The sequence below is a fragment of the Anolis sagrei genome, chromosome 2 (assembly GCF_037176765.1).
Source record: "Anolis sagrei isolate rAnoSag1 chromosome 2, rAnoSag1.mat, whole genome shotgun sequence".
In the NCBI taxonomy this organism is placed as follows: domain Eukaryota; kingdom Metazoa; phylum Chordata; class Lepidosauria; order Squamata; family Dactyloidae; genus Anolis; species Anolis sagrei.
The window spans coordinates 1,066,790-1,080,023 of record NC_090022.1 but is presented as its reverse complement, the minus strand read 5'-3'; the positions used below and the strand labels follow the sequence as shown (position 1 = coordinate 1,080,023).

At 46.7% G+C, this 13,234-nt stretch overlaps 2 protein-coding genes and 1 pseudogene across 2 annotated transcripts in view; all 3 read left to right on the top strand.

Moving 5' to 3' along the window:
• Positions 1-5,558, top strand: part of LOC132765349 (bromodomain-containing protein 2) — a 463,888-nt gene extending 458,330 nt beyond the window's left edge. Inside the window, exon 12 of the mRNA XM_067464872.1 lies at positions 5,354-5,558. Within this exon, the coding sequence (XP_067320973.1) occupies positions 5,354-5,448 (95 nt within the window). The 3' untranslated portion in view covers positions 5,449-5,558. The remainder of the gene's footprint in view (positions 1-5,353) is intronic.
• Positions 1-13,234, top strand: part of LOC132766333 (zinc finger protein 850-like) — a 72,290-nt pseudogene that overhangs the window by 21,182 nt on the left and 37,874 nt on the right.
• On the top strand, positions 2,469-9,211 carry LOC137096465 (zinc finger protein 25-like). The gene is made up of 3 exons (XM_067465615.1): positions 2,469-2,615; positions 5,775-5,838; positions 8,233-9,211. Exon 3 carries the CDS (start codon positions 8,507-8,509, stop codon positions 9,209-9,211), a length of 705 nt encoding a protein of 234 aa, XP_067321716.1. The 5' UTR covers positions 2,469-2,615; positions 5,775-5,838; positions 8,233-8,506.

Below are 13,234 nucleotides of genomic sequence, written 5' to 3'. Positions count from 1 at the left end.
AGGTCAACAACAAGCTACACAATTTTGGTCGGGAGCTCATTCCGACCTGGGCTGGCTTTGACCTCCTTCTTTGGAAGCTTTTAAACAGAGGCTGGACGGCCATCTGTCAGGGGTGATTTGGATGCAATATTCCTGCTCCTTGGCAGAATGGGGTTGGACTGGATGATGGCCCAGGAGGTCTCTTCCAACTCTTTGATTCTAGGATTCATGACCTTTTGGTCAGTAGTGATCTTCAATGCAGCTGACTCCCAGCCAGCGGCACCACAGTCCCTCTCCATGCAGGAGACTCTCAGCTTACTTGCAACAGGGATGCTCAAGCAACCAACGGAATTTGAACCCATGGATCCATTTTGCCCACTTTAAGAGCCACAGAGCACCCTTTAAGAACTGCTGATCTAGACCCTATATACGCCATACAGCCCAAAATCCCATGGCTGTTTTTGCTGTTGGCGCATCACAACGTTGCCTCATGTTCAGCTTGTTATTCACTCAGACTCCGAGATCTTTTTCACATGTTGCTGATGGAATCTCCTTTCTTGTAGTTTGAAGCCATCGTTCCATTGCGTCCTAGTCTCCAGGGCAGAAGAAAGGAAGCTTACTCCCTCCCTCCTCCCTGTGAGTTCCTCTCACATAATTATCCCCAGCCCTCATCATGTCTCCTCTCTGCCTTCTCTTCTTCAGGCTAAACATGCCCAGCTCTTTCAGCCGCTCCTCGTGGGGCTTGTTCTCCAGACCCTTGATCCTTTGAGTCGCCCCCCTGTGGACACTTTCCATCTTAGAGGCAACATCTCCCTTCCATTGTGGTGCCCAGAAGTGGACACAGTGGTGGGATTCCAGGTAAAGTGGTCTGACCCTGGCAGAACTGGGGAGGGGGGTGGGGAGAGAGAGAGAGAGAGAGAGAGAGACTGAATTGGGAGCAGAACAGAAGCCCAACCCAGGAGGGAGGGAGGGAGGGAGGGAGGGAAGGGGGCCAGGCTTGTGGATTGCCTTTAGTAGGCATTGGATGAGAAGGTGTTCCATAGCCAAGACTGGTTTATGATCAGAGGATGGTCTTAGTGATGGAGGTGGGAGAGTGGAGTCAGTTCAGTTTGAGATATCTCATGGGGAAGGGGCCTTCCCTCCACCTTCTCCCCTCGGGAATATTGGGGGGTGGGCCCTGCCCCCTCCCTCTCCCCTCCACACAGACTTCCTCTTGTCCTGCTTCTGAGGGAGGCGGGCCTCAGCCTTTCCCACCTTCAGGAGTATGACCTTGGGACCCTTTCCATTGGCTTCCCTTTCCTCCCACCCTCAGAGGCCTTTCCCTTCCTTCCTTCCTTCCTTCCTTCCTTCCTTCCTTCCTTCCTTCCTTCCTTCCTGGCCTAACAGGCTATTCCTGGGCTTCTTCCTCATGCAGATAAACAGCTTTGCCCTCACAGAGCCGCCTCCTCCTCCTCTCACACCCAACTGACACAGGAGCTTCACACAGTAGATTGACACCTGAGTAAATTGTGGTGCCCAACCTGGGGCTTCTCTCACTGAGGCCTTCTCTCACTGAGGCCTTCTCTCATTGAGGCCTTCTCTCATTGAGGCCTTCTCTCACTGAGGCCTTCTCATGCTGAGGCCTTCTCTCATTGAGGCCTTCTCTCACTGAGACTTTCTCACGCTGAGGCCTTCTCTCACTGAGGCCTTCTCACACTGAGGCTTTCTCTCACTGAGGCCTTCTCTCACTGAGGCCTTCTCTCATTGAGGCCTTCTCTCATTGAGGCCTTCTCTCACTGAGGCCTTCTCATGCTGAGGCCTTCTCTCATTGAGGCCTTCTCTCACTGAGGCTTTCTCACGCTGAGGCCTTCTCTCACTGAGGCCTTCTCTCACTGAGGCCTTCTCACGCTGAGGCCTTCTCACACTGAAGCCTGCTGAGCTACAGGCACACTTGCTTATCTTGAACCTTTCCAGAGCTTGACTTGCATTTTTGTAATTTAGTATACTTAGTGAATGTATAATATTTCCGAAACAGAGAGAGAGAGAGTGACACTGCATGGAGGAGGACAGGAGCCCAAGGGAGGGAGGGAGGGAGGGAGGGCCAGGCTTGAGGATGGGTCGGGTAGTCCTTGGGTGAGGCTGTGGCCCATCTCCCAGCCTGGCTGGCCTCCCTCCCCCCCCCCCCGCCCCCCTCTGAAAGGCAGGCATGGGCAGCAGCCGACAGAGGGAGAATCCTCCCGGGAGGCCGGGTCTGCCTGGAGACTGGTGACGCCGCCAGCGGAGGCCCATTCCCATTGGCGCATCCCGAGAAAGGAAGGAAGGAAGGCCCTCCCTCCCTCTCGGAGTGGCAGAAGAAGGAAGGCCGGAGAGGAGTTTCTGCCCGGAGACCGGTGACGCCAAAAAGGGAGGCGAATTCCTATTGGCGGGTGCTGAGTCTCTGGAGGAGAAGGAAGGAGGCGCTCTTGCTCCTGACTGGCCAGGGCCGCCAAGAAGCCCCGCCTCTCTCCGGGCACTCAGCCCGCGGTCGCCATGTTTGGTGTTGGCGGAAGCGCAGCGAGAGGGTCCGGCCTCCGTGTCCTAGAGGGGCGAGTGAGGCTCGGGCGAGGCCTTCTTCTTCCCCCGTGAGGAGGAGGAGGAGGAGAGCCCTTCGAGTGGGGGTGAGGGAGGGAGTGAGTGAGCGTGAGTGGCGCAGGCCTGCGTGGCCCTTGGCGGAGCCTTCTCGGGGGGCGGCCTCCCCCTCCTCCCCCTCCAGTGGGGCCTCCTCGGAGCCCGCCTCTCCCTCCTCCCTTCCCCCCCGAGGAGGAGGAGGAGAAGGAAACCCAGGCTGCGAGCGAGCGAGCGAGAGAGAGCGGCCTCCTCCTCCTCCTCCTCGGCCTGGGCCCTCCTGTGGCGCTGGGGGCTCGCCTTCCCCACTCCACAGCACGGGCCATCCTTCTCTCTCTCTCTCTCTCTCTCTCTCTCTTTGTTGACACCTGGATCAGCTGCCCTTCTCTCTCTCTCTCTCTCTCTGTGCCTGGTGGGGTCAGGATGGGTGGCTTCTGGGGTGTCCCCCCCCCCCCCCCCAGACTGCCTGGAGTTCGGAGGAGCTCCCTTCCTTCCTTCCTTCCTTCCTTCCTTCCTTCCTTCCTTCCTTCCTTCCTTCCTTCCTTCCTTCCTTCCTTCTCTGGAGGGTTTAAGCCGAGGCGGGATGGCCATCTGTGAGGAGGGATCGGACGGTGCCTTCCTGCTCGACAGAAGGGGGTGGGGATGGATGGCCTCGAGGGTCCCGCCCGCCTCTCTCTCTCCTGCCCTGACCACCCTGGACACTGGGGAGGCTTTCCTGGACTGGGTCCAGCGAGGGGGGGGGCTCCTCCTTCCTTCTCGGGGGGTCTCTCTCTCAACACAGGCCGGGTGGACATCTGTCGGGAGGGCTTGTGTGGTGTCCTCCTCCTTCCTGGGCTGGGGGACCTTGGGAGTCTCTTCCAACTCTCTGTGTTTATTTCCTTATGACATTTCAGTGCCGCCCTTCACACCCCGAAGGAAGGAAGGAAGGAAGGAAGGAAGGAAGGGGACTCAGAGCGGCTCACAAGAGGCATTGACACACAATAGATTACATTGTGATATTATTAGTAATATTACATGTCCTATAAAAATATATATATTTATAATATCTTATTATTATAAGGATTCTATTGTATTACATTATAACATTATAAATATTAGATGTCTACACAATATATTACATTATAGTATATTATTCGCATAGTACAATATCAGTATTATACAGGGTTAGTCAAATTGAATAGGCCAATAAGAAAATTAATTGTATTGTATATTGGCCTATTCATTTTGACTAACCCTGTATATTACTCTATTGTCCTATGCCACTGTATTGTAATATCATGAGTAATATCGGAGGCAAGGTAAAACGTGGCTATTCGAGGAGACGTTTACAAATACAGAGTAACATAGGAAATCGAATGACCTGACGATGGGATTGGACGATGCTTGAGAATAAGGAGACGCAGATGATGTCGCTTCTATTGTTTTTGTGATGTCTTATACTGTTAATGTTTTTTATCTCTTATGTTGGAAACCGCCTTGAGTCGCCAATTCGCTGAGAAAGGCGGTATACAAATACAGCAAATAAATAAATACACATATATATGTATACACAAAATATTACATTATACTATTAGGATTATATTGTATTACATTATGATATTATAGATATTATATGTATACACAGTATATTAAATTATATTATTCGCATAGTACAATATCAGTATTATGTTACTAAATTGTACTCTACCATTGTATTGTAATATTACGTGAAATATAAAATATATATTTATAATATCATATGATTATTAAGATTATATTGTATTACATTATAATATTATAAATACTATATGTATACACAATCTATTATATTATTCGCCTACCACAGGAGTCAAGGTGGAGCTGTCTTCCGGCCCCCTCTCTCTTCACTCTGGCCCAGAGCAGCGGTGATCATGGGGGGCAGAGGGCACTGCCGAGGGGGCCTCCTCCCCCCCTCCCTCCCTCAGGCAGGCACTCCGCGGCCCTTCATTCCTCCCCCCTGGAGCCCCCCTTCCTCCCCTGCCCAAAGCAGACCCTTCAAGGAGGGGCAAGGAGGGGAGGTGGTCCCAAGGAAGGAGCCTGGTTGGGGGGGAAAGGGAGCCTTCAATTAGGGGGCCAGGGTGAAGAGTGAGACCCTCCTGGTGTGCCCACAGATAGGAGACAGGGAGAGGCTGCCCTTCCACGCTCTTCAAGGAAACCATGGGGAGCCATGTTGCTGGCTCACGGGACTGGCTTTGCCCAGTTGGGAATGCTGAAGCCTCGGCCTGGATCCGCACTTCCCTCTCTGCCAGGATCTGGCCCCACATCCTCTGCCTTGAACTGGATTCTGGGAGTCTGCGCAGCCAAATAACCCGGGATCAGATCCCGAGAGACAGGGCGTGTGGACGTTGCCTGAGACACGCAGCTCGAATTCTCTGCCCTGGGAAGCCAGAACGGCCCCTCCCTCCCCCCCTCCCTGTTGTCCTTCTGGCTAAAACTTTTTCATTCAGACAGGCTTTTGAAGATGGAGGTTTTGAAGATCAAGTGTTGTGGTGTTGGAATATCTTTGGTGGATGTTACCTGTGAATTTTTTGAGTGCTGTTTGTGTCTAATTATGTTTTGATGTTTGAATATTTCTATATGTTAAATTGCATACTAATGCTTTTATGTCAAGTTGCTTTGAGTCCCCTTTGGGAAGATACGGCAGGGGAGAAATGTAACCACAACAAAGAGCTCTAAGCAGTTTTGTTCCTTGGTCAGTGGACGGAGTGATTCCAGCCCAACCTTCCCCTCCTCCAATCAGATGTGGTCCTTTTCCCTCCCTCTCTCAGGCCGGTGAGTGAGAAGCCCAGAGCTGAGCGAGAGATTCTCCTGACTGGACTGACCGGTCCCCTCTTTCAGGACGGAAATGGCAGGCCTCTCGCGCCTTGACTTGAGGCCTCTCTTGTTCCAGCTGGACTTCTGCCTGGCGTCCATTCCGTCCTGGTTCCCTCTGGATTCCTTCTTCGTGGCCCTTTGTTGACCTTCCGTTTCTCCTTCCATTTTCCCTTCTTCCTTGGCTCCCTCCTTCTCATCCTGCTTTCCCAGTTTCCATTGTCCTTCTTTGGGGTTCACTAGAGATCTCTTCAAAATGGCATTTTGTTGATCCAGCTTGCCATTGGCACTATTGATTAATCCATCCAGAATTTCCAGTGGTTTCATCACTTCTGTACCTTCAGCCGATATCTTCTTACGTTGTTTTCCTTTCTCAATTTTAGGAGGTTTCGACTGAACGTTGCATTTCTTCTTTAAGAGCTTTTATCCAATCAATGTTGTATTTTGGTAAGTTTTCAAGTAAATGTCTTTTGCAAACAAGCTCCTATATTTGGCAATGCTTCAGGAGGATGTTTGATAAATCCGTGAGCTGTGCTGACTTCTCTTCGATTCAAGGCCACGCTGAAATCCCTTCCTCCTTTCCTTCCTCTTTTCTCTCTGATCCAGAAAATGACAAATCACTAGCCATCCCCTGCCAGGTGTTGCTGTGGCCCAGTCTGGAGATCTGGAAATTAAATTAGAAAGTATTGGTTTCTAAAATATGCAATCACTTTCTGCTTGTGGATAAACAGTGTTTCTTGCTGTTTCTTTGTCAGTGTTGATGTGGAGAGTGTCTGCTTTGCCTTCTCTGGAACATGCAACATATCATTGTCCTTCTTCAGGGGTCCCTTTTAAATCTATGATACTATATCTCTCTGTGTGTGAATCATATATACCTCTCTGTATCTATGGCTGGATAATCTTTGTCAGGAGGACTTTGATTACGTTTTCTTGCCCTGGTGAAGGGAGTTGGACTAGATGGCCTTAAGTATGGGGGTTCTGTGTGGGAAGTTTGCCCCAATTCTGTTGTTGGTAGGGCTCAGAATGCTCTTTGATTGCAGATGAACTATAAATCCCAGTAACTACAACTCCCAAATGTCAAGTTCTATTTCCCCCAAACTCCATCTGTGTTCCTATTTGGGCATATGGAATATTTGTGCCAAGTTTGGTCCAGATCCATCCTTGTTTGAGTCCACAGTGCTCTCTGCATGCAGGTGAACTACAACTCCCAAACTCAAGGTCAATGCCCACCAAACTCTTCTAGTATTTTCCGTTGCTCATGGGAGTCCTGTGTGCCACGGTTGATTCAATTCCATCATTCCATCATCTTTGATTATAAGTAAACTATAAATCCCAGCAACTACAACTTCCAAATGACAAAATCCAAATATTTTGAGTGAAGGACATACATTGGGCTGTTAGGCGTATTCTGTGCAAATTTGGTGTCAATTCGTGTCGTGGTTTTTGAGTTCTGTTAATCCCACAAACCAATATTACATTTTTATTTACATAGATGAGGATGGCACAAGAAGAACTCCACTTCTATCTTCTGTTTCAAAAACCAATTCCATTCATTGGTTGTCCATTCATTGTTGGTTCTCCTCCTCTTCCTTCCTTCTGTTCTGGGTTATCTCTTTGTCTATATCAGTTAGAGATCCCTGTTTGTATACAATAGGTTAACAGGGTATTGTATCGTTATAATCAAACTCCTTCGTTGTCTCCTTTCCTCCTCCTCCTCCTCTAAATAGTCTTTGATTCCAAATGGAGATTTTGAGGGAAGGGGATCAGGTTGGGAAAGTGGGTCGGGGGTGGGCAGTACAGATGAAAACATGATGATATGTGTGCACGTCTCTCCTTCTGCTTCCCCCCAATGGCGATCCATCTAGGGCAGTGGTTCTCAACCTGGGGGTCCTCAGATGTTTTGGCCTTCCACTCCCAGAAATCTCAACAGCTGGTCAACTGGCTGGGATTTCTAGGAGTTGTAGGCCAAAACACCTGGAGGGACACAGGTGGAGAACCACTGATCTAGGGAACTGTGATCCCCCAGGAGCTATGCAATGTCCTGCTTAGGAAACAAGCCTGGCACTACCCAGGTGACAGCCTCAACTCACCTGACAGGTGATCCTCAATGAAACCCCTGCAAATGGGCTCCGAGGGCCAAAGAGGGGCCTGTAGTGGATGCGGTGAATGCGATGGCCTCCCTCCTCCCCCTTGAGCCATCGCACAAACGTCATCTTTAGCACTGGGGGTCCACCCACCCATCCTCCCCCTACCCCCTTCTCTCGTGTCCTGCTGCTAGGCTGAGTGCCTCCCACCCTGTGCTTCTGCGTCCCTATCTCCGTTTTTGTGGTCTTGGTGTCGGAGTTTGCTTTGTTTTTTTCTTTGCAGTTGTTCTGCCTGAGGTCAGAGAAAAAATTGCTTCAGTTGGAAGAAATGAAGTATTTTTCTCCCAAGACTGACCACTTGGGATGGTCTGCCCATACAGGTGGTCACTCAAGTTCTGAGTTGGGATGTGAGGAAGCGGGATCCAGGCAGGAAACGCTTTGCAATCTGAGCCCTTTCTGTGCTGACCATATTGTTACAAGTCTTCCTTTGCAAAGATTGGATGACACTCTGAACACACTGCAGTGCAAACAATCTCCTGCAGAGAATCGTGGGCCACTCTCCCCTCTTTGCAGGGCTTGCTCTTTGTTGGGCAAGTGTTAAAGTACTTCACAGCAGGCAGAAGCTCTTCTCAATAGGACCGCTCTTTCTCCCTTCTTCTCCTGCATTGGCTACAGCACTAAGCTATTGTTCTTATTGTTCAATGAGGTATTTCTGTGCTCTGCTCCTGATAAGATTTTCCTCTCATTTCTCTGGCAGGTAACCTCTGAATGAACCTCGAGAAGAACACTTCCCTTTGGCTTAGGTCAGGAATGAAATTACACAACACTCACAAGAAATAAGTTGGAGAAATTATATTTCAAGCTCCATAGCTGTGTATTCAAGGAGGAAAGGGAGGATTGTGCTGTAAACAGTGAGGCTTGGTAATATGTTTATTCAAATGGACTAGAGCAATACAAAGACTGAGAAGCTGAAATCAGGAGAACATACCTGTGACCTTCTGGCATAATATTAGAATCATAAATGTAAAACAATGGAAAATCTCAATTCCTTGTCAAAATCACACACAGGGGAGAAGCAACATAACTGTATGGAATGTGGGAAATGTTTCACTATGAGAAGTTCTCTTACTACACATCAACGAACTCACACAGGAGAGAAGCCACATACATGCATGGAATGTGGAAAGAGCTTCAGTCAGAGTGGAGATCTGCGTATCCATCAAAGGACGCACACAGGAGAGAAGCCACATACATGCATGGAATGTGGAAAGAGCTTCAGTCACAGTGGACATCTACGTACCCATCAAAGGGTCCACACAGGGGAGAAACCATATAAATGCATGGAATGTGGAAAGAGCTTCAGTCAGAGTGGAGATCTGCGTATCCATCAAAGGACCCACACAGGGGAGAAGCCACATACATGCACGGAATGTGGAAAGAGCTTCAGTCGGAGTGGAAGTCTGCGTAACCATCAAAGAACCCACACAGGGGAGAAGCGACATAAATGCGTGGAATGTGGAAAGAGCTTCAGTCACAGTTGGATTCTGCGTATCCATCAAAGAACCCACACAGGGGAGAAGCCACATACATGCATGGAATGTGGAAAGAGCTTCAGTCGGAGTGGACATCTGAGTATCCATCAAAGGATCCACACAGGGGAGAAGCCACATAAATGCATTGAATGTGGAAAGAGCTTCATTCAGATTGGGAATCTCCATTCCCATCAAAGGAGTTGATGGAGTTCAGAATGCTCTTTGATTGTAGGTGAACTATAAATCCCAGCAACTGCAACTCCCAAATAACAAAATCCTACGTTTTTGAGTGATGGTCACTCCTTGTGTTGTGAGACGTTTTGTTGCCAAATTTGGTGTGATTTCGGGCATTGCTTCTTTTGTTTTTAACGTACTCATTATGCACAGAGCATTTATATATATAGATATAGATATAGATAGATAATAATATGATATTATAATTACATAATATTACATGTAAGATTACATGTAATATATAATACTGATACTGTGCTATGCTTACAGTATAATATATTGTATTTCTGTATATATCTTGTAATTCGCTCTGAGTCCCCTTCGGGGTGAGAAGGGTGATATATATAATATTAATAATAATAATATTTATAATAATATATAATATAGTATATAATAATATGATATTATAATTATATGTTTCATATTACATGTAAGATTACATGTAATATATAATACTGATATTTTACTATGCTAATAGAATTATATATTGTATTTCTGTGTAACTTGTGAGCCGCTCTGAGTCCCCTTCGGGGTGAGAAGATCAATATATATAATACTGATAATAATATTTATTATTATTATATATAATATAATATATAATAAAATGATATTATAATTATATATTTCATATTACATGTAATATTACATGTAATATATAATACTGATATTGTACCATGCTAATAGTATAAAATATTGTATGTCTATATATATATATATATATATATATATATCTTGTAAGCTGCTCTGAGTCTCCTTCGGGGTGAGAAGATCAATATATATATATAATACTGATAATAATATTTATTATTATAATATATAATAATAAAATGATATTATAATTATATATTTTATATTACATGTAATATTACATGTAATATATAATACTGATACTGTGCTATGCTTACAGTATAATATATTGTATTTCTGTATATATCTTGTAATCCACTCTGAGTCCCCTTCGGAGTGAGAAGGGTGATATGCATAATATTAATAAAAATATTTATAACAATATATAATATAGTATATAATAACATGATATTATAATTATATATATTATATTACATGAAATATTACATTTATTATATAATACTGATATTCTACTATGCTAATAGTAGAATATATTGTATTTCTGTATATGTTGTAAGCCGCTCTGAGTCCCTTCGGGGTGAAAAGGGCGGCATAGAAATGTCATAAATAAATACATAAATAAGTAAATGTCATCCAGCTCATAGCAGACAAGATGGATTCTCTGATCTCTAATAATCTGGATGGTGTGGCAGTGTAGAAGGGGCCTCAAGCAAGACACTCGTCAGCCCTTCCCTCCTTCCTCCTCCTTCCCCGCCAGAGATGCCCCTGCCCTGCTTCTTGCCTCCTCCTCCTCCTCCTTCTTCTCCTTCAGCTCCCTTATCCGACCATAAGAGACTCGGATCCTTTGGAAGAGCCAGAGAGCCCTGCCCTGCCTCTTGACTTCTGGCCTCCGTTTCCCCTCCTGCATCTCTGGCCTTCACAGGCTGGAATTCCTTTGGGATAGCCAGAGATTCCAAGAATCCTAGAGATGGAGGAGATCTCGGGGGCCATCATCCAGTCCAACCTCTTTTACCCAAGAAGCAGGAAATCGCCTTCAAAGCACCCTGACAGATGGCCAGCCATCCTCTGCTTCAAAGCCTCCAAAGAAGGAGCCTCCACCACACTCTGAGAAAGATCCTCTGCTGAAGGGCTCTCCCTCACAGTCAGGAAGTTCTTCCTCAGGTTCAGATGGAATCTCCTTCCCTTCCTGTATTTGAAGCCATTACTCCATTGGGTTGTTGTAGGTTTTTCCGGGCTATATGGCCATGTTCTAGAGGCATTCTCTCCTGACGTTTCGCCTGCATCTGTGGCAAGCATCCTCAGAGGGAGTGAGCTCTGTTGGAACTAGGAAAAGGGGTTTATATATCTGAGGAATGACCAGGGTGAGACAAAGGACTCTTGTCTGCTGGAGCTAGGTGTGAATGATTCAACTGACCACCTTGATTAGCATATAATGGCCTGACAGTGACTAGAGCAAACTTTTGTTGAGAGGCGATTAGATGTCCTTGTTTGTTTCCTCTCTGTTGTTGTGCTGTTGTAATTGTAGGGATTGTTCTCCCGACCCTTGATTATTTTAGTCACCCTCCCGCTTTCTCTCCCTTAAAAGGAGACCGAAACCGCTTCCAATCAAAGCAACACACTGAAAACCAAAAGCACACACACATTAAAATTAAACAGTGAGGCTATTAAAATATAAACAGTTGAAACCAGTGAGAAGCCTCTTCTGAGCCATCGCAGCAAAAACAAAGCCAGCCCAGCCAGTCCTCTTGTTGGCAATTACAGCAGCATTGGTCTATTTACTTTGGGCATTGATATCCCGTCCCATCTCGACCTCCGCAGAGGGACTCGGGGCAGCTGGCAACAAAAGCATAAATATACATCTTAGATATGAACAGTATAAAACATTATAAAAACATCATAAAGTGTTTCTCATAATGTGTTTATTATTGACGATATTTCTGTCCCGCCTTTCTCATGTCCGAAGGGGACTCCAGGCGGCTGTGGCGGAAGCCCCTGCTTGACGCTTTGAGTGGGGCTCGGTCTCAGCTCCACTGGCAGGGGACCCTCAAGGAAACTCCCGCAAAGGGGCTCCTGGGGCCAAAGAGGGGCCCGTAGTGGGGGCAGTGAACGCGATGGCCTCCGTCCTCCCCCTTGAGCCATAGCGCAAACATCATCTTTGGCACTGGGGGTCCACCCTTCCATCTCCCCTAGACCCCTTCTCTCGTGTCCTGCTGCTAGGCTGAGTGCCTTCCACCCTGTGCTTCTGCATCCCTATCTCCATTTTTGTGCTCTTGGTGTAGAAGTTTGCTTTGTTTTTTTCTTTGCATTTGTTCTGCCTGAGGTCAGGAAAAAAATTGCTTCAGTTGGAAGAAATGAAGTATTTTTCTCACAAGACTGGCCACTTGGGATGGTCTGTCCATACAGGTGGTCACTCAAGTTCTGAGTTGGGATGTGTGGAAGCGGGATCTAGGCAGGAAACGCTTTGCAACCTGAGCCCTTTCTGCGCTGACCATATTGTTAGAAGCCCTCCTTTGCAAAGGTTGGATGACACTCTGGACACACTGCAGTTCAAATAATCCCATACAGGGAATCGTGGGCCACTCTCCCCTCTTTGCAAGGCTTGCTCTTTGTTGGGCAAGTGTTAAGGTACTTCTCAGTAGCCTGAGGCTCTTCTCAATAGGACCGCTCTTTCTCCCTTCTTCTCCGGCATTGGCTACAGCACCAAGCTATTGTTCCTATTGTTCAAGGAGAGACTTCTGTGCTCTGCTCCTGATAAGATTTTCCTCTCGTTTCTCTGGCAGGTAACCTCTGAAGGAACCTTGAGAAGAATACTTCCCTTTGTCTTAGGACAAGAATGAAATTGCCCAGCACTCACAAGAACAAGAAATAAGTTGGAGAAATTATATTTCAAACTCCATAGCTGTGTATTCAAGGAGAAAAGGGAGGATTGTGCTGTGAACAGTGGGGTTTGGTAATTTATTTATTCAAACGGACTAGAGCAATACAAAGACTGAGAAGCTGAAATCAGGAGAACATATCTGTGACCTTCTGGCATTATATTTGAATCATAAATGTAAAAGAATGGAAAATCTCAATTCCTTGTCAAAATCACACACAGGGGAGAAGCGACATAACTGTATGGAATGTGGGAAATGTTTCACTGCAAGAAGTTCTCTTACTACACATCAACGAACTCACACAGGAGAGAAGCCGTACAAATGTGTGGAATGTGGAAAGAACTTCAGTCAGAGCGGAAACTTGCGTTCCCATCAAGGGACCCACACAGGGGAGAAGCCACATAAATGCATAGAATGTGGAAAGAGCTTCAGTGACAGTGGACATCTGCGTATCCATCAAAGAACCCACACAGGGGAGAAGCCACATACATGCATGGAATGTGGAAAGACCTTCAGTCGGAGTGAAAAT